This window comes from Erythrolamprus reginae, chromosome 1 (assembly GCF_031021105.1).
Source record: "Erythrolamprus reginae isolate rEryReg1 chromosome 1, rEryReg1.hap1, whole genome shotgun sequence".
Lineage (NCBI taxonomy): Eukaryota > Metazoa > Chordata > Lepidosauria > Squamata > Dipsadidae > Erythrolamprus > Erythrolamprus reginae.
The window spans coordinates 287,435,022-287,455,876 of NC_091950.1; the positions used below are offsets into that span (position 1 = coordinate 287,435,022).

The window sequence follows — 20,855 nt, forward strand, 5'->3', positions numbered from 1 at the left end:
ATGGGTTGGACACAGTGTGTGAGGAATGCATGAGTGATGAATTGTGGTAAAGGGAGAATGCATGAGAGATGTGATGTGGGTCAGATGCATGAAGTGTTAGGAATTATGCAACAGGCACAAGCCAGGTGTGTGAGGAATGGCTAGGCAGAGTGTACGAGTGGCCCACTGACTTTCTGAAGAAGCCAGCAAGGAAAGTTGCAAATGGTGATCATATGATCGTCAGGGCTGCAACTGTTCTACTAGAGGCACTGACAAGCATGTTCACTATCTCTGTGTGCACTCCATATGACACCTAGGTCATCTAAACAATCCTTTTCTTTCAAGCTCTCTGGACCTCCAGCCTTATTACAATACCAGAGGGGGGAAAAAGATGGTGACAAGATTGTCTTACATTGGAAAAAATAATATTCTTGCTACATGCAAGGGGTGGACACAAAAATGGAAAAACTTGACTTTTTGGCATCATAATGTTTGAACATGTTCAAATCAATCAAAACTTGACATATTTTAATGTTTTTTAAAAAAATATTTGATATGTTTTTTTAAACTACCTTTTTTTTTTTTTACAGAAATGTAAAGAAATTGGTTATAACCTTCTAGAAATGGCAGACCTCTCAGACTTTCAAAGAGGCCAAATTATTGGTGCTCGAATGGCAGGCGCTAGTGTAAGAGAAAGTGCCCAAATGTTTGGCATTTCAAGAGGTAACGTCTCAAAATAATGACTGCTTTTGAAAGAGAAGGGAAAACATCCTCAGCCAAGCACAGGTCTGGTCGAAAGTCGAAGTTGTCTGAGAGAGACCGTAGGACTCTAAAGTGAATTGTTAGAGCGGATCGCAAGACCGGAGCTCCTAAAATCACTGCAGAGCTCAATAGACACATACATAACCCAGTTTCCACAAAAACTGTTCGAAGGGAGCTTCACAAATCTGAATTCCACGGAAGAGCTGCAATTAGAAAACCTCTGCTCTCAAAGACAAATGTTTCAAAGTGTTTAGAGTGGTGTAGAAATCACCAGAAATGGTTCCTCGAGCAGTGGCAAAATGTGATTTTCTCTGACGAATCATCATTTACCATTTTTGGAGACAGCCAAAAGAATCATTTCATCCAGACTGCCTTCTCCCCAACCGTCAAACATGGTGGGGGTTCAGTGATGATCTGAGGTGCTATTTCTTGGAAATCCGCCGGGCCAATGATTTCCTTTCATGGAAGAATTAACAGCCATCACTATTTAGGAATTTTGGCTGACCAAATTCATCCTATGGTTCAAGAACTGTTTCCAGAGGGGGATGCCATCTTTCAAGATGATAATGCACCAATCCATAGAGCAAGAAGTGTTAAAGAATGGCACGAGCAACATTCTAATGAAGGTCAGCATCTCATCTGGCCACCACAATTACCAGATTTCAACATTATTGAGTATTTATGGTCGATTTTAGAGATTCAAGTAAGAAGTCGATTTCCACCACCATCGTCTCTATACTGGAGGTGCTTTAACTGAAGAATGGGCTAAACTTCCTTTGGAAACAATTCACAATTTGTATGAATCAATACTTTGGAGAATTGAGGCTGTATTTGCCGCAAAAGGTGGACCAACGCCATATTAAAAGATATTTTGATGATTTTTCAAAGTGTTTCCATTTTTTTGTCCACCCCCATATTTGTTCATTAATATTTAAGATAAACGTGATTAAAAAATATTTCCTCAATTATTTTTCACCAGTGAGTAATCAATCACCCATGAACAGGAGCAAAAAGTATTTAAAGGTTTAGTCATTACTCCAGAATCTGTGTCAATAGATTCACACAGCTGGCATGCAATACCTGGTTTGATGATCTCTGGGACATCCAGAATGTTGCCAAATGAAGCAGTTTTACGATGGCATCGTTTAGGTTTGGAAAAGGCTGAAAAAACATATATACACATACAATACCCATGCAAACGACTATAATGGTAACACAAAATCATTCAGACTAGAACTACTTTTTTATAAACTTAATTTGGTTAAATTCATGCAAAAAAGGACATGCAGACTGAACTGCATAGCTTTCCATTCATGCTTAAAACAGTAAAGCATTTGTTAAGAGCAACATAACTAGGATCAACAACATAACAAAATACATTATTAGCTATAGTTAGAGACACAAAATTCAAATGAACGGAATAGAAAGAATAACAAGGAAACAACAACAAACCCTAGCTATGAGAGTTTATAGCTCTATAGCTCTATTGCCCTAGAAATGTATATTAAATGCATAGATACAGCTTTTCACAATTTGGGATGCAAAATAAATGTAGTTAACTAACATAACTCTATAATGTCCCTGTCCTACTGTCTTATTATCCTTTCTATTACTACGTTCTACTTATGTTATGTTAATATGTACTATAATACTATACTTGTTTGACAAACAAATAAATAACTCAATTTCTTTTTTTAAAAAAAACAAAAAACAACATGTAAGCTACATACTATGGTACAAATATTTTGACTATAAATTTTTGAAAGTTTTTGAAAAATATTACATTCAATATTTTTGACATTTTAAATGTCATCTGTTTTGCTTGTGAAAGAGGCACAATCGCAATCATTGCCATAATATTAAGGATAATATCACATAATTAATAGATTTAGGAAGGAGTACAAATACTAGTTAGAAGGAAACTCTGGAATTAAATATAGCTGTTAATAATACCAGTTAACATAAAAAGATATAGATAGGAGGTGATGTTTAAATATTAAATTAGAACCTGTTCCAGATTAGGCAAATGCTATCAATATGGCAACCGATAATAACATCTCCTAAGGGAGTCCTAACATGACTTACTAAGGACACTTTTTTTCTGGGCAAGGTTGTGGAGCTGGCAGAGTGGATCTGAATAACGATTTTGCATTTTGCAATTAAAGATTTAAGGTGTTTTGCAATTTGTCTAATAGCACACAGGTGAGATCTGCTTCTTCCCCTGGTCTTGTAATATAATGTAATTTATTCTTAAAATATTCCAGCTACAATAGATTTTGATTTATTTTGCACATCTGAGCATGTTTTTATTAGATAAATAGTATTCAATATATCCCACTAGTCAAAAGTTGGTGTCAAACAAATGAGAAACCAGAAACAGTTCCAATCTCTCTCTCTCTCCTTCTGTATATGACTTTACAATACAAAAAGGTAGCTGAGATATTTAGCAAGTTTGAGACCCACAAAACATGGCAATGCAATATATGACATGAAGGGAAAGGGCCAGAACCAATTTTGTTGGCTTTTCTTTGATTTTTACTTCTCTCACTTTTTAGAATATTCTATTTTCTTCTTCCTATTCAGCAAGCTGCTAGAGAAACTGGATCATTTAACTTTGCCCAATTCAATCAATTACAAGCAGGATTTGATTAAGTGATACAAGGATCATCACTGTTTGACTGCTCATGAATGAAGTATGAAGACCTTCTAAGTATTTACCCACCACTGTAATGCTTAGAATAATAATAATAATAATAATTAAAAATGACTAAATCTCAGTGATATTTAATTAACTTTTAGAAAGTTTGGCCAATAGTTCATTAGACATAAAAAGAGAAAGATTACTTCATAAAAAGAAATGATTACTTATTCAGGGGATGTTAATAGATTTTGAACATCAATCATTGTCTAGCATTTGGAACACACCAGACAGATTGATAGACTATTATTATAAACTAATTTTGATTTTTGTTATTGATATTGTAGCCTGTAATTTTGAGCCTTATTAACATTATAGTCACCAAATTAAGTCATGTTTGTGCTGTAATAAATTAACACTAGAAATACATAACTCTTAAATCAAAAGAAATTAATAAAATTATCCCATAATGGTACCCTGCCTAGAATCACTTCTTGTGGGCAATCCATATAAATTTGCTCACTCAATTAATCAACAAATAATAGTGAAATATGAACAATTATTTGAAAAATTTAAAATGTTATACAAAATCATAATCTACTACTCAGGGCCAGGAGGAGTGTGGAAGATGCCTGGTTCAGTACAAGTAACCTATTGATGCAAAAATTAGAAAATTTCAGTGTCTTCCTTGCTTCTTGTGTAGAATGCATCTCCTTCCCTCCTTTGTGTCAAAGGCTTATGGGATATTCCTAACTTTGAGCATTATCAAATCAAGATATGAAATTTATACAGAGAAGCTTCATGAAAAGAAAAAAAAGTCTCCTTTGAAAAAGTCAGTGTTTATATTGGAGGATGACAATGCCTGGAGGTGTTACAAGGCACAGGTAATGTCCTTACCCCTGTTCACACAAAGGTCAATGTTTTTGAATCTTGACTTACAGAGAAATGTATATGATTTTCCTTATTTTAGCTCTTATACATCTAAATCTTAGAAGCTGATGGAAATTATAATGTGGTGTTTGCAGGCAGCAGGATGTTCATGGACAATTTCTTTAAAACCTATTACATTATGGAACATAAGCATCCAGTACCATCATTGTTTTCAAATATATTTCATGGATTTTGTCCGTGGTCTTTCTTCAAGCATTTTGATTTTGTTTATTTCTGATAGGGTAAAGATAAGATTTAGCATTTTGGAATGTTACCCCAATATTTGCCTTAAACTCTGCCCCCCCCCCCCCCACTCCTCCCAATCAAGTTTCTGGTCTCTGCCTCTCATAACTTTGCTTCTGTAAAACTAGCATTTAAAGGAGAATGCTGCAATCTTAAAAAAGTTATCTTATTTGCAATTCATACTTCAACTTTGCAACAATTTAATCTCCTTTTGTTTTGACTGTTTTGTTGCGGAGAGATGAGTGTGTTATGGGGTGGCAGGTTTTTGTGGCAAGAGCCATAGAATGTAGCTACTATGCAGGAGTAAAATATATTCTCAAAATGCCAAAAACGTTCCTAAAAACTATTGGGAAGTTTAAAAATACCTTTACCTGCAGAAGCAGCATTTCTTGTTTCAGTTTCTGACATGTCAGCACTCATTCGCTTGCCTTCTCCTGAAATATGAGCTGATTGTGGTCGCCCACGAACATCTGACAAGCTCTCCACACTACTACCACGAGATGGAGGTAAACTCAAACGGCCTGGTTCTCCCTGTAAAAAAATAGTTATACTGTTTCAGAAATAAACAAAAAATGCATATTTAGAATATTTTTTTATTTCTCATTTTTAACACCAAACATGTCATGAAAACCTATGAACTTTACAATACAGGAAAAGGAAGCTTTCAACATTTTGAAAACCTACTATTATCACAGAAAAACTCTGAAAAATATATATTTTCTTTTTTCATTCTAAGCTTTAAAAAAGCCATGAAGATTATTAATATCATTTATACATGGGGCCAATCACCTTCTGCTTGTAGGAGTGGCAGGTTTTGTTTTTTTTAATGTCCCTTTGTTGCCACAAAGACCACAATGGATAAAAAGTTTTGGTAATGTTCTTTAAATGGGAGAAGTTAGGATTTCGTTCTGTTTTTTTTATGGGGGAAGACATTTTGGGTGGCTAAGGCCAAATAACAATAATAGATAGAAAGTTACCAAAATTTTGGCAGTCTGATTTCAAGGATAGAAAATATTTGAGGGCACATTCTGTTCATAACTTTATAAGGATTATCATACCAATTTGATTCTAAAGAAATGATCTCAAATACACATTTCTACATTCTTACCACCTGCTTTGCTGAATTTTTCATTTGTTGGGCCAATTTTGTTTCCAAACGTTTAATGGTGTCATTTGTAGCAGTTCCTTGAAAATCATTTGCTTCTATGTTGATATCACTTTTGTTACTGGTGTTTGTGGAAGTCATGTCCATAAATGAACCTATAATTTTTAAACATATTTTAGTTAAAGTTATGATTATGTGCTCTTAAAAAATCTGGTAATATCCTCCCCCCCCCCAATAAATTTTATTAATTTTCATAAAATAGACAAAACTGACAAACATACATTTAACATAAAGGTGGGGTTGCAATTTCCCCGCTTATTCTAGAAGATAAATTTCAATACAGAAAAAAGAATACATTATTAATACTTTAAATCTACTTATTACTTTAAATGAAAATAAGAAATTTGTTTAACCTTATATAGTATAGTAAATCTTCATATATAAACTACATCCAACACAAAGTTTAAAATATATTCATACTTCTACTATTCTCCTATTCTTTTTGCTTTTACTTCTTCTTCTTATTTATCCATATATACACTTTGTTCCAAATCTCATAAAATTCTGTTTCCCCTTGGTCTTTTAACCGCCTTGTCATCATATCCATTTCAGCGCAGTCCAACATTTTCTTAATAACCTCCTCTTCTTTGGGAATATTTTCCCCTTTCCAATTTTGCACATATACTATCCTGGCCGCTGTCAAAATATGAATAACTAAATGTAGAATTTCTTTCTTATATTTCTGATTAGTTATACCCAGTAAGTAGAATTCCGGGGTTTTTTCTATCTCTTGTGTTACTATTTCTTTTATTATTCTTTCTATCATTTTCCAATAAAGCTTAACTTTACTACACATCCACCATTGATGATAATAGGAACTTATTTCTTTCTTACATTTCCAACATAGTGGAGAAGTCTTAGGGAACATTTTCGCTATCCTATTTGGTGGGAGGTGCCACCTATAGAACATCTTAATTTGGTTTTCTTTTAACGAAACCGATTTTGTCATTTTCCAATTTGTGGTCCAGACATTTTCCCATGTATCTATATCAATTTCTCTGCCTATATTTTTACACCAACTTATCATGTTATCCTTTAAGGTCAAGTCCGTATTTTTGTGGCCAATCATATATTTATATGCTTTCCATATTAATTTAGTCTGATTAGTAATTAGTAGGTTACCGAATTTTTTTTTGCTTTTATTAAAGACATATATCGTACTGTCTCTTTGAAATCTAGACTGGATCTGAATATATTGCCACCAATCAATTATAATCCCTTCTTCTTGTACTTTATTTCTTGGTTTTAATTTCATTTGGTCGTCTAATAATTCTTTGTATCTTATTATTTTCATGGTTATATCCTCAATGTCCCCATAAAAGATAAATCCTGAAAAATCTCAGCTCTGTGCATTTCTGCCACAGCCCTGGCATCTGGTATCCTTGCCCTGAAGCTTCTTCCCTCTAACAAATAGTTTCCTTATGAGTAAAAAATTATCCTTCTTGGTTTAAAATACATGAGTTTGATGTTCTGAAACATATAATCTGATTACCTGTACTAGTTGCAGAGTTGCTTTGGCCTTCATCAGAATACTGACAGGGATACTGTAGAGGTTCGTCAGCGCCTGGAAAATACTGCAATGAAAGAAGAATATATTACTAGAATCTTGTAATTTTCCTTATTACAAGGACCATTTTTAAGAAAAGTACCTAAAAGTTGCTAAATTCAATTTGCTTCCAAGATAATGCTGTAAGTTGTGATTTAGTCAATGAATTTATTATTTAATAATTAAAATATGAAAAGCCAAACAAGGATAAGCAATTACCAAATGGTACTTAATAACAAAAAGGGCTAAAATATTATTACTTTTGTCTTTAAATCAAATGCAATTTTGCTTTTATCTATAGCACTGAAAAAAGGATATTTATTGTATCAATTAAAATATACTCTTGTAGTACGGTTACAATGAATTAGACATTTCTATTTCTCTACAAATGTAAAGCTTAATTTAAACAAGGGGATCTCTGGTTAATTTGTCTTTCTAACAAAAATCATTTATTTTTCTGGCTTTTTAAGAAGCCACATGTATGTTAAGCATAGGTAGACTATAGTATCCTATAGTCCAAATTTATTGGACTATAGCACCAGAACTACACAGTTAAAAAAATCCATACATGATTTTTTGTATAACATTTTCCTGACCTTCTTTTACTATACTCTTAAAGAGTATTCCTCATTACAACTGTGTCAAAGAAGGAAAGAAAGGGCAGGAATAAGAAAACAAGTTTGATGTTAGAACAAAGCACTAGATTGTTTTGTTTCATGGCATGTGTGTGTTAATTCCATGTATTTTAAATTTGATAAAATTATGGTTAAATATTATTGCAAAGTTCAGAGCTTTTATTATTTTAGGTCCCTCAGAAGGCCATGAAAGATATTCTACTCACTTCCAAAATTTGTCTTCACTCTATCAAATTCATATTTTCAATTTTACATTCCTTCTAGAAACCAGTCTATTTCAGCAATATTTAACATTTAAATATTATACCTGCATCAAATGTGTCATTATTTTGACTATTTCCTCCATGGACGGTCTTTGTGAAGGATCTTTAGACCAACATCGAGTCATTAAGCTCTCAATAGGCTTAGGTAAATTTTTTATCAGTGGTGGCCGCGTACCTATTAAAAATATACAATGTTTATAAACAGTAACATTTTAAAGAACTATATTCATTTCCAAAGAAATTATTTGGCTCTAATTTGACTGAACTAACCTATCCTTGAAGATTTAGGACAACGAATTATTTGCTGAAACTATTGTTTCCCTATCCCACTTTACACATTAAAACATACTTTATCCCTTTATTGACTTACTGATGATGAAGAGACTAGTTTCCAAAACAAAATTTGAACTGAAATTCATATTAAAATGAGAAAATGCCAAACCTCCTCTAAACTAGCAGTGTCTGAAATGCTTAACTTTCAGGCATTGTTTGACTAAGATTAATGAAAGTAGGAGACTAATAATGTCTGGAGACATACTATACGTGTTATGCATTCTTTTTAAAAACTCTCATATATGTCTGGAGAAATATTGTACTTGTTATACATTCTTCTTCAAAATGTTACTCTCATATATGAAGAACAAAAATAAGCATAATATGGCTATCTTAGTATATCAGGAGTAAAATATAAGCACTACATTGCATTATTTCAACCAGCAAGATGAACCTGTGTCCCATAGATTTTTTCCCAAGCTTTAGGAAAGTATCTCTCCTATACTTAAAAGAAGTGTTTAGACTTAGGCCGGAGGAGAGGGGTACATTGGAGTTCAAAGGGGGGCCATAAAGGGGAAATTTTAAATGCCTCAACGTAAAGCTTGCTGGGGCTTCTTGAAACCTCAGTGGTGTCTGAGTGCCTTGCTCCCAAGATCTTGAAGCTTAGTTTTTTTCTTCTCCCACAACAGAAGGAAGAGTTGGGGAACATTCCTAGCCATCTAGCTAGCTGTCCTCCCACAGAGCAGTTCGCTTTGTATGTCTGCCCATCCCTGCTTCGAGCCAAGTGTCAGTTTCATAACACCCCATCTGTCATACAGCTCTTCCCTGCCGAAAAGAGGTGGAGACAACCAGCCAGTTGGGCAAATGCCTCCTTCCTCTCCATCCTTCCTGACATGATGAGAGTAAGGGCACTGCTGGCTGGATTGCCCTGCAGGGGGAAAACAGGGCATGCTGGACCGCAGCCTCACTCTTTTTCCAAAAAAATGCTTTAGCCAGGCTGTGACTCCCAGCAGCAACGCAGTGGACAAGCTCTAACCTCTAACACCAAAGCTGGGCCAGCATCCGTCACCTCCAGAAGCAGCATCCGAATGCTGCTCCGCCCTTGCCGGGTCAGATTCCTCCCTGCTTGAGCTTTTCCTCTACCTTCCGCTTCCCTCACAGTGGATGTTTTAAAGACCCAAGATGTGCGGCTTTGGGGCAATTGGCTGCCACCTGCTTGTTCTTGTTCGCTGCTTGGTGCTGGCTTTTGCTCGCTTCAGGGGAAACCAAGGGAGGGGATAACAGAGGGCCCAGTGGAAGTTTTGCGGCTGACTGGCCAGCGGCCAGAGCACCAAGGCATACACACATATGTCGAGACCCATGACATATGTGACATTATTAATTTATGTGAGGGGGGCCATATTAGTCTTATTCCAGCGCTTAATAATCCTCTCGGTGGTCCTGGTTAGATTACTCTGGCTATGCCATTACTATGTTTCTCCCTCAAAATGTTTCTAGTTTAACCAATAGAGCAGCAGAGACAGGTTCCATCTTGGTCATTGCTGGCTGATATTGGCAGGGGTGATAAAAAGGGTGGGGTTGAATCCAGTATTTAAATTTATGGTTAGAAGAAAATATTATTGCATTGCTCTATCACAGCGATGAATTTACGTAAACTAATTGGGAGGCTGCACATGCATTAGAAGTAGGTCAGGCTGATCCCAAAATAAGCACTGATAAAGACTAACTTCAATAGCCAGCATGTCTGGAAATAGGCTTACTGCTTTTTAAAAAATATTTCTGAGCCTGTCAACTTTTATCAAAATATAAAATACAAAGAAATTGGAAAAGGAAAAAGGGAAGAGGAAAAAGTGTAGGGTAAAAAGGAAAAAAAGAGAAAAGCATTGAAAGAAAAGCATTGAATTCCGATACTTTTTAGTACAGAATAAGGTAATAACATATAACATTAACTTTTTTTTAACTTTTACATATTATTATGTACTAATTAATTCTATAACAACAAATCTATTTAATCAGCAAAACCCAAAATCAATGTTTAATTTTTTTTCAATCTCAAGCCCAAAGTCGAGAGGGACTTTGAGGAATTTAGGTTTAATGGGGAATGTTTTATATGTTTATTATATCTGATGTACCTTTTTTTGTTTTTAGAGAAGTTGTGTGCATTTATTATGTACATTATATAAGCATTTCTAATAAAGTTAACTTTTTTCAAGTAATGAATTGTATTTATGAAGACTGCACTGTTTTTATTTTGTTCATGTTCCAATCTCTGAATTTTCAGAATATATTCATAAATACAAAGACTAGTGTATTAGATTTGAGAGCTTGTTGACTTTGGTTTGTATATCCTAGAGTATATATTCTATATGTCCTCTTGTGTACTTTCCTGGGGAGATTTAAACCTGTTTTTGGTTGGTTTAGCACTGCTGTCTAGCAAAATGTTTTATTACTTTTTAAAAACTGAAATCAAGAAGAAATGATTATTTATAGTATGTTTTATTGATGAATTCTAATGCTATTCCCATAAGAGTAGCACAAGCAGGCACAAAAGTCTATGAAGGAGAAAAACTGGCTAACTGGCTAAGATGAAAAAAAGCAAACATAAACAGCCCACCCTAACCACTTCACTATTTTCATTTGGGGATGAAATGTTTTTGAGAGAGAAAGGAAGAACACATGGTAGTTATAACAAAAACCATCTCACCTATTTTTGTAATCTTGGAATGAACACTCAAAATATTCAGTTTGTCTCTTCAAGGCAGATTTAATATGGACATGTATCAATGGACTTAGAACAAAAGCCAGTTTTTGTTTCATTCCAATCCCTATTAAATGGTTACTTTTTATATTTAGCTCCCCCCAGTCTATACAAAAGCAGTAAAATGGGGTATTAAATAAAATAACAAGAGGAAAGAATAGGGGCTTGCATTTCTTTTTTTTCTATTAAACTTCAGTCTTTATATGAAGCTGAGGCAAATAATATTTTAATCAGATTTTGCAGCAACATTTCTTGACTGGCATTTCAGAAGGCCACCGAGACCTGTCAGTTTCATTAGGTATTAGGGCAGGATGTTAAGAGAGCCCTATATATCTGTTAGCCAACCACAATTATGTACTGAAGACAGAGGAGGCAAGTAAACATATAACATGTTCTTTTGCATCAGCACATCTAGCAATGTTCCCTTTTATATTTTTTTTCAGTGTGGGCGGAAAAGTATAATGTCTGAGCGGCATTTTCATGCCTGGGCGTGGATCGGTTAGGGAGAACTTCTGCGATTTCTACCTCTAGGGATGCGTGGCTGGGCTGCCCGAAGCGAAGCGGCAGCTTCTGGCCAAGGAACCCACGGCGCCGACCGCCACCTTGGCGGGAGGCGCTGGTGGTAGACACAGGTGGTAGGAAAGACATTCGGGGCAGGAAAAACCTTTGCTGGAGGAAGACTTTCCCGTACTTTCCTTGCCGCTTCCCCCCAACTCTGACGCCCGACTCCTCTGCGCAGCCTTGGAAAAGACTGCGTGGGGTTTTTTTGTGTGTGTGGCCATGCGGCCACACACCTTAAAGAGAACATTGACATTCTAGAGTATTATATAGAAAATCAGTGGCAAAATTCAGGAGCATTTTCCGCAAAGACACTTGTTTATCACTTAAAATTTGAGCTTACCATTGTGAACTGCCCACATGATCCGGAAAGCAGGACCACCAATCTCATCAAAAGGTTTTCTGCGAGTAATTACTTCCCAAAGAATAATACCCCAACTGAATACATCACATTTTTCACTGTAGTTGCTACCTGAAAAGGATCATTTACACATAATTTTTTAAACAAAATTAAATGTGCTCTATTACTAATAGAATTATAGGTGTTGTCTTAATTATAATAAAAATATTAACTTAATCTGGTTGTAACCAATTCTATAATTGACTCTTCAATATACTATAAAACAGATTTATTTAAACATGTGCTTTCTAACAGAATATATACAGATGTGAATCCAATGACTTACATATTCATGCACATGTTGTTCAATGAAAAACCATCTCTATTTTTCTTCAATTACACAATGTGATTCATAGCATCAAACCTCAAAGTACAAGAAGAAAGGAATTTCATGATCATATACTAATTGATTGCCATCATAGCCCTGTTTTATTGTAATACTGAATGCAAAACCTCTTATACAACTTTCACATGATTTAAATTTTATATCAATTTAACTTATTAATGAAAAAAGCTTGAAAAATGTTGATTTCAAATATCTTATTTGATATTTTCTAATATTTTCTAGTTTTCCAGGATAAAAATTGCATTTTTCTTAATAGATTATTTATTTGAAACAAACTGAAACAATATATTTACTTTTAAGAATTTAGTCAAAGGCATTTCAGCACTAATAAAAGTTTGTAATTCAATAGTTTTGAGCATGTGTAATATTTAGTGACTGTTGGGGCTACATACAGGTGTACATTATAACAGAAACAGATCCATTTCTTCATATATAAAATTCTTCCTATATAATGCAGATTCTTAAACTGCATTAATTCAAATGGCAACCACAACAATTTATGTCACATCACAGCTAGTGAGTTGACTGTGTCTTTTTTACTGATTTCTAAAATGCTTTTATAAACAACCAGGGTGGATAAAATCGATCATTTTTAAAAAAAAGATTTTTAAAAAATCCAATTTATTTTAATACAGTGGAACCTCGACATACGAGCAGCTCTACTTACGAGCTACTCGAGATAAGAGCTGGGAGGGGAGCGACATTTTTGTTCGCCTCCCGAGCTCACATTCGGGATACAAGCGCCAAGGAGCTGTCTCCTGAAGCCGAACGCTAACTTCCGTGTTCGGCTTCAGGAGACAGCTCCTTGGCGCTCGTATCCCGCGTGTTTTAAAAGGTTGCAGCCGGCCTGGGGGGCTCGGGGGGGTGCTGGCAAGCCCCCGAGCCCGGCTGCCACGTTTTAAAACACGCGCGCCGCTTCGCAGCTGTCTCCTGAAGCCGAACGCTAACTTCCGCGTTCGGCGGCAGCGGTTTTTTTTGTTGTTGCACGGATTAATTGACTTTACATTGTTTCCTATGGGAAACAATGTTTCGTCATACGAGCGTTCCGACTTACGAGCCTCCTTCCGGAACCAATTAGTCTCGTAAGTCGGGGTTCTACTGTAAAATGCTTTTGGTCTAAAAATCTATGTAAAGTTATTTTTTGATTTAAAATACATTAATAATTTAGTTTATTCAGCATGAAATGGAGCTTAGTTATGTAGCATGAGCAGGGGTGGGCTATTGCCCAGACGGGGGGAGGGAGGGGAACGCAGTGGGGTAGTGAAAATGGAGCTCCACCCCAGACCACCTAAGTTGCACTGAAAGATGTTGAAAGAAAATGCAGGGCATCCTGCATAAGCCACGTCCACAGTGTGATAGTAAAAATTTTGGTAGCCCTTCACTGAGCATGAGGCTATATATTCTGCAATATTGGGACTGTTGAAGAGTCAACAATAGGTCAGAGGATGAACTACAGTGGGACAGAGATGACAGTTGCTCTTTAAAAAGTATGATTTAAATTGAGTTGATTTAAATTAAGCCTTTTCAATAATGATTTAAATCATTACTTAATTCGTGATTTAAATCATATTCACCCTGTAAACAACAGCAAAAAGTATGCACCAAATGAATATTTGTATCAAAATTACTACAAAAATTACTAATGCTGATAATATACACGAGAATGGTAGTCAGTTTCAAAACTATTTTGTTACCTTCAAAAACTTCAGGTGCCATCCAAGCAGCACTGCCCTTATTATTGGTCATGTGAGTCTGAATATCACAAGCTGTACCAAAATCACATATTTTTAAAACAGTCCCTCCTGCCACCAAGAGCAAACTGTAAAACGAATAGAATTTAATTACAGTATGTATTTTGCCAAAAGTATTAAGAAATAGAGAAAATATTCTCTAAGCAATTTATGTACAGTGTCTGTAGATTTAATATACGAAAGTAGATATAAGATTTTTTACTATAATTAAAAGCAATACAGTGTTCCCTCGATTTTCACGGGGGGTTCGTTCCGAGATCGCCCGCGAAAGTCGAATTTCCGCGAAGTAGAGATGCGGAAGTAAATACACTATTTTTGGCTATGAACAGTATCACAAGCCTTCCCTTAACACTTTAAACCCCTAAACTGCAATTTCTCATTCCCTTAGCAACCATTAGATTATTAGTCACCATGTTTATTTATTAAAGTTTATTTAAAAAAATATTTATTAAAGGTGGACGAAAGTTTGGTGATGACGTATGACGTCATCGGGCGGGAAAAACCATGGTATAGGGAAAAAAACCACAAAGTATTTTTTAATTAATATTTTTGAAAAACCGTGGTATAGCCGTTTCGCGAAGTTTGAACCCGCGAAAATCGAGGGACCACTGTATACTTCTTTTTAAAGGGCATAATTAGACAATCTTTATTAGTAATTTGTAAAAAAAAGACAGAAAATGAAAGTCAACACTGAAGAAATTACAATGTGCTTTAGAGACAGACGGGAATTTTTATTCTACTGTGCAGCACAATCAAATTGAATGGAGCAACTATTGTAGGTTTATACCCATTTGTTATTGGATGCAAAAACAACTAATTGCAATGTATCAAGATTGATTTTAAAAAGAACAACTATTCTCCTCCATATCTAGTTTTAATCATTCATTCATTCCTGAAAATTTATATGCCCAACTCATTCTCAATTACTCTGGTTGGCTTACAAAGATATAAAGTATAAAAAAGCAATATAAAAACAATAAAAAAGCAATAGCTCTGTTCTAGTGAAAACAACCCATTGGTGACAATGAGTCATTTCATGGGTCCATTCCACTCTATTTACTTTTAAAAGAATAATTTTATATTTTTATACTTTTAAAAGAATAAATTTATATTATGCTTTTATTTTGATGAGCAACAAAGGAAATATGTCCAAGTGATAAATATAATAATAAAAATGTATTTTACAAACAAGATAACTTTGCTTAACATATCCCAGATCCCATTGTTATTAAGAATTCAGGCTAGAGTATAGACCTGAACTTCACATTTTAAATGAAAGACTGCCAGCTTGTTAACTGAGTCTAATACATTAGTGTTATTAATTTTAATCACGATATCACAATGTAACAAGCTTTAGATCTCCTGCAATTATTACATCTGATTATCAAGACTATCAAAACTTGCTTGATAGTGAGATAGGCAGCATATATATTTCATTAAAAAAATTATACCCTTTACTGACAATGGAATATAGTAGAATATTTACATAACATTCAAGTAACTTATATTGCATCTGCGAATTACTACTGTATTACAAACCACAATGTTCTCTAGCTTTATTAGAAAGAAGCCTTTAAAAATACAGTGTCTTACAGAATTTTTGAAAACCTACTTTGGTGGTTTTAGGTCCCTGTGTATGAGTGCTTTCGGTTTCATGCTGTGAAGGTATGCTACTCCTTGGGAACATTGTAAACACCAACTCATTGCATGTGCAGCAGTATAATAAGGTAGAGGCTCAGCACCGTGTAGGACTGAAAAACAAAGGTACAAACTAAAAAGAATTTTATTGTATATTACAGAAGATATAAATTGGGAATGCTACTTCTGAAAAGTGCTCCATGATGCATGAAGTACAGAAGAGAAGTTATTTTTGTTCTTACGCGTCTATAACAAAAATCTTGGGTGCACCCATGTAATGTTCAGTATGACTTAAAGGGAAAATTATTAACTGTGTGACCGGAAATAATCTGTTTAAGATATATAAAAGAGAAAAATAAAATAATTCTTAAAAGTAATATAGATAAATATTTAATTTCTGACTTCCCCTCTCTTTGTATTATAACCTATTTGCAATATCTGTTAATAACAAATGTTAATAACATTTGAATAATTTTTTTGTCTCAATCTCATTTGGTGCTGAGTCATCAGTAGAAGATCAAGAATGCCTCTCAGCCCCCAACAGGAAAAAAATGGTCAGCTTTATTTTAAAATAATTGTTACGGCTTGAATTGGGTAAAAATCTAAATTTCGCCATCAATTCATCAAATATACCACTTGCTCTATGACGCAGACCATAATGCTTAACAAAAGCTATCAGTGTAGCAATAAAATCTAACCCAGAACAATCAGTCATAAAATTATTATAATAAATAAGAAAGTTAATACAATAATGTATTAATATAAAATCAGATTGCAATATTTTAGGCAGTGTTCTGGACAATGCAGTTCAAAAATGATGCTCACCATTATAGAGAGAACCTCCTTCAGCATATTCCATTACAAGACATACCTAATGAGGAAAAAAAAGCAGACGACCAATTTATTATTTTTTTAATATGAAAGAAGTATTTAGAACAAGGATTCTTATGAAATGCTCTCATCTTATTTTAATGATATATACAGTATTTTTCAGACTATAAGACACTCTGGACTATAAGGCACACCTAGCTTTTGGGGCAGAAAACAAGAAAAAAATCTGTCTCCAGCAAATAGCAAACAGCCTGGTCAGATTCAGCACAACCTGATTAGCATGAGCAGCTGATTGGTGATTGGATCTTCCTCCCGGAATACTGACTATTAGCTGTTCCATGCTGCAGAGATTGCCATTGCCCATCGCTGCCACCTATTGCCACCTCCACAAGCTCCATTTTTGGTCTCCACATGTCCCATTTTCAGCTTCAGCATGTCCCATTTTCAACCCATACCAGGCGACAGGGATTGCTGTCGCCTATCCCCACTGCCTGGAATGGACTGAAAATGGGGTATATGGAGGCCAAAATGGGATGCGTGGAAGCGGCGATAGGCGATAGCAATCCCTGCAGCCTGAAACAGTTGATAGGCAGTATTCTGGGAGGCCAATCAGCTGCTGGTGCTAAATCAGGCTGTGCTGAAGCCAACAAGGCTGTTTGCTGCAACGAGGCAAATTTCTGGGAGGCATAGGCTATAAGGTGGGGGCTAGCAGGTAGGCAGGACTTTAGCAATATTCATTCTATACGATGCATAGACATTTCCATCCACTTTTGGCGGGCAGTGCATCTTATAGATCAAAAAATAAATTAATTCCATTTTAATCCTAAAACAATGCAGAAACAACTACATGTACAGATTGGTTAGAGATGTAATTGCTCTATTTTTTCTTCTTTTCTGTTTTATTTAAGTATACAACTGTGTGAACATATTAACATGTATTAAAAATCCTGATAATATTTTTGTGGTCATCTACAATACGTTTCAGTTGTTAACATTTATGCATGCTAATAAAGAAAATAATTTTTAAAAGCTCTTTATTTAATTTAGAACCAGAATAGAGAAGTGAAACACTGATCAATAAATCTATGGAACAAAGCTGGAATGAAAATTTGAAACCTGCATATTTCAAACTGAATGCAAAAGTAATGCTTTTTTCATAAATTTCCACAAAACTCTTTTTAAAATGTACAGCAAGAACTGGTGAGTTGTTTAAGCTTGTTGAAAACTGATAAGTACATTATAAGTATGACCCAGCAAAATATTGAAAAGGACAAGCTAAATTAGATAATGTTTCCTAGTTTGTGAACAAGGCCAAATTGTGCAAAAACACAAGATTGTTCTATCCAATTTTTCAAGAATAGCAATTTATATAATACTTGTGGCTAATTTAATCCTAGCTTACTTATCCTTTCTAAATTTATATTATACATTGACTGAAATCAAAACACATGTAACTATATAACATTTCTTAATTAGTGTCTTAATTACTGTGAATTAATTCATTTTAATTAATTGGGGATTTTTAACTAATGGATAACTGGGGTGAGTACAATAATGTGTATGGGATAAATGATTGGTGTGAGTGGGGTGGATGGGATGGGTGGAGTTATGGCATGGATGAGATGATTGGAAATGGTATGAATGATATATTTGGCCCACCTGACGCTGGAGAGACAGGAGGGGAGGGGGCACCGATCTCTGGGGTGGCAGAGGGTCGGAATATCCCGGTGTTACTGGGGAGAGGCAGATTTGGGACCCACGGAGTTAGCCGTTCCAGGAGAACGAGAGATCGCTGTCTAATAACGATTCCTTGTTCTGGCTCTATGAGCTCAACCCTGGACACTGGTGACGAGTGTAACTCTGGCCCTGGGCTCAGGTTGCTGGTACTCAATGCCAGGTCGGTGGTAAATAAAGCTCTCCTCATCCGGGATTTAATCCTGGATGAGGAGGCCAACCTGGCATGTGTAACTGAAACCTGGCTGGGCCCGGAGGGAGGAGTTCCTCTCTCTGAAATTTGCCCAGCCAGGTTTCAGATATGTCATCAACCTCGACCCCAAGGAAGGGGGGGAGGAGTGGCTATTATAGCCAGGGAGAGCCTTTGCCTGCGTAGACTCGTTGCTGCAGAGATTGCGGGTTGTGAGTCCCTCCTGGTGAAGTTGGACTTAGGGGTTCAGGTGGGCTTGCTTCTCACGTACCTGCCTCCCAGCTGCGTGGCACAAGCCATGCCTGTGCTACTCGAGGAGGTGGCCGGACTGGCGGTGGGGTTCCCTAGACTTATTGTCTTGGGGGATCTCAACCTGTCATTGCTCGGCGAATCCTCTGGACTGCCACAGGAGTTCATGGCCACCACGGCTGCCATGGACCTGACCCAAGTAGTACAGGGTCCGACTCACGAGGGGGGGCACGCACCCGACATGGTATTCCTCTCTGAGCAACTGAGTAATGGTCTGAGATTAAGGGGCTTAGAAGTGTTGCCTTTGTCATGGTCAGACCATTTTCTACTGTGGCTTGACTTCCTGGCTCCAATCCTCCCTCACAGGGAGGCAGAACTGATTAAGTTGTTCCGCCCCAGGCGCCTGATGGATCCAGAAGGCTTTCAGAAGGCGCTTGGGGTGCTTCCAGATGCACTCGTCCACAGTTCGGCAGAGTCTCTGGCTGAGGCCTGGAACAAGGCTGCAGCGGAGGCCCTTGACCGAATTGCGCCGCTGCGACCTCTCCGCGGCACTAGACCCTGTAGAGCTCCATGGTTCAGCAAGGAGCTCCAGGAGTTGAAACGCCCGAAGAGACGCCTAGAGAAGCGATGGAGGAAGAGTAAGTCCGAATCCGATCGAACACTTGTAAGAGCTCATATTATGACTTACAAAGTGGTGCTCAAGGCGGCAAGATGCGCGTATCATGCTGCCTTGATTGCATCAGCGGAGTCCCGCCCGGCCGCTCTGTTTAGGATAATCCGCTCCCTTCCTAACCAGGGGAGAGTTAGGGAGCCCTTGCAGAGTAGTGTCGAGGATTTCAACATGTTTTTCGCTGATAAAATTGCTCGGATTCGAGCGGACCTCAACTCCAATTGTAAAACAGAGTCGACTGACAACGAGTCAGTCGAGGTGACTGGGGCTAAATGTCTTTGTCCATCTGTCTGGGAGGAGTTTGACTTGGTGACACCTAATGAAGTGGACAAGGCCATTGGAGCTGTGAGTTCCGCCACCTGTCTACTGGATCCGTGTCCCTCTTGGTGGGTTTCGGCCAGCCGAGAGGTGACGCGGAGCTGGGTCCAGGAGATTGTCAACGCCTCCTTGGGGAGGGGGTCCTTTCTGGCTCCTTATAAGGAGGCACTTGTGCGCCCCCTCCTCAAGAAGCCTTCCCTGGACCCAGCTGTGCTCAATAACTACCGTCCAGTCTCCAACCTTCCCTTTATGGGGAAGGTTGTTGAGAAGGTGGTGGCACTTCAACTCCAGCGGTTCTTGGAAGAAGCCGATTATCTAGGTCCTCAGCAGTCTGGATTCAGGCCTGACTACAGCACGGAAACTGCTTTGGTCGCGTTGATGGAGGATCTCTGGCGAGCCCAGGACAGGGGCTTGTCCTCTGTCCTGGTGCTTCTTGACCTCTCAGCGGCTTTCGATACCATCGACCATGGTATCCTTCTGCACTGGCTGGAGGGGTTGGGAGTGGGAGGCACTGTTCTTTAGTGGTTCTCCTCCTACCTCTCTCACAGTCAGTGTTAGTGGGGGGTCAGAGGTCGACCTCTAGGTCTCTCTCTTGTGGGGTGCCTCAGGGGTCGGTCCTCTCCCCCCTGTTATTTAATATCTACATGAAACCGCTGGGTGAGATCATCCAAGGGCATGGGGTGAGGTATCATCAATACGCCGATGATACCCAGTTATACATCTCCACCCCATGTCCAGCCAACGAAGCAGTGGAAGTGATGTGCCGGTGCCTGGAGGATGTTGGGGCCTGGATAAGTGTCAACAAACTCAAGCTCAACCCAGACAAGACGGAGTGGCTGTGGGTCTTGTCTCCCAAGGACAATTCCATCTGTCCGTCCATTACCCTGGGGGGAGAATCACTGACCCCCTCAGAGAGGGTTCGCAACTTGGGCGTCCTCCTCGATCCACAGCTCACATTAGAGAAACAACTTTCAGCTG

The 20,855-nt window shown here is 37.3% G+C and overlaps 1 protein-coding gene across 8 annotated transcripts in view; it reads right to left on the reverse strand.

Annotated features, from left to right (window-relative positions):
- The window catches only part of MAP3K7 (mitogen-activated protein kinase kinase kinase 7), a 58,467-nt gene that overhangs the window by 30,062 nt on the left and 7,550 nt on the right, over positions 1-20,855 (reverse strand). For 2 of the 8 annotated variants that reach the window (XM_070733216.1, XM_070733218.1), the window contains exons 4-12: positions 16,711-16,756; positions 15,860-15,998; positions 14,191-14,315; positions 12,094-12,222; positions 8,206-8,336; positions 7,210-7,291; positions 5,661-5,812; positions 4,924-5,083; positions 1,822-1,902 (exon numbers count right to left, since the gene is read on the reverse strand). In XM_070733216.1, the coding sequence (XP_070589317.1) occupies positions 1,822-1,902; positions 4,924-5,083; positions 5,661-5,812; positions 7,210-7,291; positions 8,206-8,336; positions 12,094-12,222; positions 14,191-14,315; positions 15,860-15,998; positions 16,711-16,756 (1,045 nt within the window). The remainder of the gene's footprint in view (positions 1-1,821; positions 1,903-4,923; positions 5,084-5,660; positions 5,813-7,209; positions 7,292-8,205; positions 8,337-12,093; positions 12,223-14,190; positions 14,316-15,859; positions 15,999-16,710; positions 16,757-20,855) is intronic. The other 6 variants (XM_070733217.1, XM_070733219.1, XM_070733222.1 and 3 more) reach the window with 3 other exon arrangements.